Source organism: Bactrocera dorsalis, unplaced genomic scaffold (genome assembly GCF_023373825.1).
Source record: "Bactrocera dorsalis isolate Fly_Bdor unplaced genomic scaffold, ASM2337382v1 BdCtg459, whole genome shotgun sequence".
NCBI classification, from domain to species: domain Eukaryota; kingdom Metazoa; phylum Arthropoda; class Insecta; order Diptera; family Tephritidae; genus Bactrocera; species Bactrocera dorsalis.
Window position 1 is genome coordinate 5,091 of NW_026038510.1, and position 4,546 is coordinate 9,636.

General features: G+C 35.3%; 1 protein-coding gene across 2 annotated transcripts; it reads right to left on the reverse strand.

Annotated features, from left to right (window-relative positions):
- Window positions 1-858: 858 nt before the first annotated feature.
- LOC105225399 (vesicular inhibitory amino acid transporter) lies at window positions 859-4,113 on the reverse strand (the record flags this gene model as incomplete). Of its 2 annotated transcripts, XM_049462291.1 has the most annotated exon segments (3): window positions 2,292-2,410; window positions 2,496-2,793; window positions 3,957-4,113. In XM_049462291.1, coding segments are annotated over 3 exon segments (521 nt in total), but the record flags the coding sequence as incomplete, so codon positions are not given.
- Window positions 4,114-4,546: the final 433 nt, after the last annotated feature.

Here is a 4,546-nt window from a genome sequence, read left to right on the forward strand (position 1 = left end):
TATTGCTGTTAATACTGGTTCCAAGAGAGACGAAAAAATCTACGACTTCGAAGTTATCACTTATGACAGTGACGTGGGAGCCTAGTCGCAAGTGCGACGACTCTTTGTTTGATGACAGGAGATATGTATTTCGTCTTGCCCTCGTCCGCTACAGCATAACTCACGGCGCGTTTGTTGAGGTCAATGATATCGATATCATCATCATCTTCATACTCATGCATTTCAGCCTCTCTCTTTTTCAATCTGCAAATGCATCTCGCTTCCCTCTTAAACTCTCGGTATCTATCCCATCCCGCACGTGTTGTGGTCGATCGTAACGTTGCGAGTTAGGTAGTCTGTTTTCTCTTTGACCAAGTATCCTCTGGGTAGTCCAAGAACATCCGTTTGAAAGCGAGCTAAAGTAAGAAGGCGAAACAGGGTTGTGCGCTGGGTTTGGGACCCGCCATTAAAAAACGCCGCCAATGAACAGAATCAATATATAGTAGTCGAAAAAGTCTTTACGTATTTTGTTAATAGACGTCGTTGCAGTCGTATATCACAATGTGTTATATCATATAGTATTGGAAAGATGATTTTAAGCACCAAAAAAAAAAATAAATTCGGCGAAGTTGAAGAAAAGTTACAGCTGTTCAAAAATGTGTGAAAATAATGAGGAAGCTCGCTATATTTTGGAATTTGTGAAGTTTACGGAGACGATGCAGTCTCAATTCGTGTAGCACAACAATGCTTCGCTCGCTTCCGGTCTGCAAATTTCGAAATTATGAATAAAAGAAACATTTACATATATTATCAAGATCGATTCACTTGAGTCTTTTCCGAGGACTTCATATTGTATACTCACAAGAAAACAACATAATAAAGGCTATACTTTTAATGTATTTGAACATTAAAAAAATTATCCATATAATTTAATACATGTACATGTATGTATATAAGATCTATCTATAATATTTGATACAATTATCATGGAAGACATGTTTCAACTTTAATCTTAAACTATACACACATACATACTTACATCTGCGTGCATTTGGATTATTTCTATGTAAATAAGTATTATTACATTATATACATATGTATGTATATATATGTATGTGTTAAATCGTTTTGGAAGACATTTTTCACTTTTCATTTTGCAGGCTATCTTACTTTGTATAATTATAAATAGGTATTTATATAATGTTTATGAAATATCTCATTTACAACATTATTTTGGAAGACTTCGTTTTCGTTTCATTTTGTTCGAATTGTCGGTTTTGACTTATCGTTTAAGTAAATACTAAGCAAATTTAATTAATTTCTTAATGCAACATAGATATCCCCAAATACATACTTATAATAGTTTTTTTTATATGGAATGCCGAAACAAATTTCATGAGTTCGTTCACCTTGGCAACATACGATCTGTGCTTTCCAATATTATTTTTTATTTAATGACCCACCGAGGAATCTTATGGAATATTCTATAGTATTTGTACCTAGTAAAGGTGACCCTCTTAAAATGGTAGCCCCAATTCAAAGGCGTTAATTAATGCATTGCCAGAATCGTAAATGCCTATTACGCCAAACAAGACTCCCAGAGCGATGATGAGGTAATCCTTTGCAACTTCCTTTTGATCCAATAGATGGCCTTTGATTTTCAAATGGAAATAACAAGGCCAGATAAAGCTCAGCATAGTCCCGGTGAAGCTACCAATGAAACCCATAAGAATTGAAAAATGTGGTATGAAAATAGCCATCATAATTGTTGCAACTATCACACCGACTCGAAATCCGAGGCCCCAAACTTTTAGTTCCCCATCCAAATGCCATATTGTAGGAAATTTCGTTTTTGGTGGCCCTCTGAAGAAATTACGTTCAAGTAGTTCGCAGGCAGCGTAATAGGGCAAAGGATAGCTAAGTAGTGCCTTTATAACCAAAAAGAAATTCACCAATCCTTTAAAACCCTGTGAGTGCAGATTGTTTGTAATTACTTGCTGTGTATCATCTTGGAAAGTGAGGAAGCAAATGTAGCCAAAACCGGCTTTAAAAATCGCTGCTGCTATATGTGACCAATCCAACATCCAGTTGAATTTAGAACGATCGATCATACTGCCTTCTAGTGAAGGCAAAAATATTTGCGATGTGTATGAGAAAACAATCACGCCCAATGATATTGGAAAGTTTTCCATATCAATGCTCCATCGTACTTTGGACCAACCCCATTCCCCAATCTGTAATATGCAATAGCCCAAAATAATGGCATTAATAACAATGTGAGACATGGTGCACCAGAATGAGAGTGTCGATACCATTTTCAGAGATTTCAAAAAACCCATTGGCAACAAGAATATTCCCACGAACATCATCCAAGATCGAGAGTCAAAAGAACCTTGAGGGTAGGTGCCTGCCAATAAATCCCCACACACCACTACATACAAAATACATGTCATTAACAACTCAATCAATTGGGCAATGCTAACGGCACGAGCACCCAATTTTGGTCCAAAACAAACCTTTGCAATGGCAACATAGCTGTCACGAACTCGTATCATTTGGCCGGTGTTCGGGTCGGGTTCATACAAGCACTGCACCAACACTTTTCCCGTATAGCAGCAAATGTATGCTATGCCGACCATTGCTATGATAGCCCAATAACCGCCGTGCAGTACAGCAAACGGCAACGAGACGATGAACATTCCTTGAATCGCATTGGTGACATTCCAAGCGGCCTGAAATTCATCGATATTTGTACCACCGCCACCTTCACCTTCGCACACAAATGAGCTGCCCTCTGAAGCTACACTTCCTTGTCTGAAAGAAAAACAAAATTATTTTATTTTTCTCTTTACATTTCAGGTTAAATAGAAAATGATTATTGTTCACTACTCTAAAGAATAACAAGAGTTAAACAATGAGTAACGGCACGAGATATACATAAATCACACAATTTAGGGACATCACATGAGAGTTAAGAATAAATTTATAAATTTGTGTACACTGCCTTAAAGACATAAAAAAGTTTCTGTAAGAATCGTAATATTATTTTTTAAGAAGACTAAATAAGTACGAAGTATCTTCTTCTTTGAAAAATTGGAATAGGAATTCGAAATTCTATATCTTAGGAACTATTTCACCAATTTCAACTAAATTTGTTGTGTGAGGTTATTTATGTATTATTGTACGTTACTACAGCTACTTCCCATATAACAAACTTTTTACAGTATACAAATTCAACGTCATGGCAAGAGTATAAAGTGTTCGGTTACAATCCGAACTTCTTTACTTTTTTATCATCAAATTTCAGTTCATTTTAGATACTATGTACATTAGTAAATAAACAGGTTATATTAAGTTTGCGCCGAAGTTTATAACATCCAGAAGGAAACATCGGAGAAGTTATACGGGATGAGTCGATTTATCCATGTCCGTCTGTCTGTCTACATCTCCATCAAATAGCTTAAAAATTGGTGTATGTAGAAATCATTTTTTTAGTGTCGGTTTGTCGGTCTGTTTCTGGAAGAAGTTTGCTAAATTTAGTAGAAGTAATGCATAAAATGATTTTTGGTGCTATAAAATGAGGTTAATCGAGGTGACGCTTCGAAAGAACGTTTAACATATTGGTCAAACATATTTGAGGATGGAGTTAAAACTCTACGCAACGTGGGTGCACTTAATCGATCAATTCACAAATCAACTGAAACGCCTAAATATTGTATGAATCGTTCTTACAAATCAGGGCACAGAAGTACTTTTCTTATTCTCAGATCTTAAGAAATTTTTTTCTCAGAAGAATGCGAAGAGACTGAGAAATATTTCGAAACAAACATTGGTATGTCCTACAAATGGCATCAAAAAGTTTGACGATTGCTTTAATCAGTGTAACGTCTTCGATGAATCCTATCATTATTAATAAATCATGTCATGTCGACACTATACGACAGTCAATCTTAGTCAGTCTCTATTTTTATATTTACCTGAATCCATCCGTTTGTTGATATCGTCCGTCGTATTCATTAGCTGTAAATGAAGTGTTCTGATATTCTTCATTTTTGTATTCTGCATTGTCGGTATCCTTCCATCCATTTGGATTGCGAAAAGGATTCAATTCGGTTGGCCTTTCAGCGATTTGCGCTAGAATGGAATTAAATCGTTAATTGTTTTTCAAAAGAGATGAAGATACTGTTATAAAATAGTTCAGAATAAGCACATTTGAGAGATTCTTTAATATTTTAGTTTTATATTTAGTACTTTGTTTTATGATCTCAATTTATTTACCCATACAAGAGGTTTAACAGATACCGCTTAGACACAGCATTTTTTATGGCTACTCATAGTTTTCTAATCACCGTGAATGCAATACAGCAGACAAATCTTATCAAAATTGTTTTAAAATCTGCAGTATTTTGGGATGTTCAACTTGCCTTATGTACCTGTACCTATATATCCATGTATATCCAACATATATATTAGGGTGTATAGAGAAAATAATAATATTAAAATAGGTTCTTAGACAAATCTACGAAAATCTTCCCTTCCCTTCCTTCTTCTACTGAACCGATTTTAG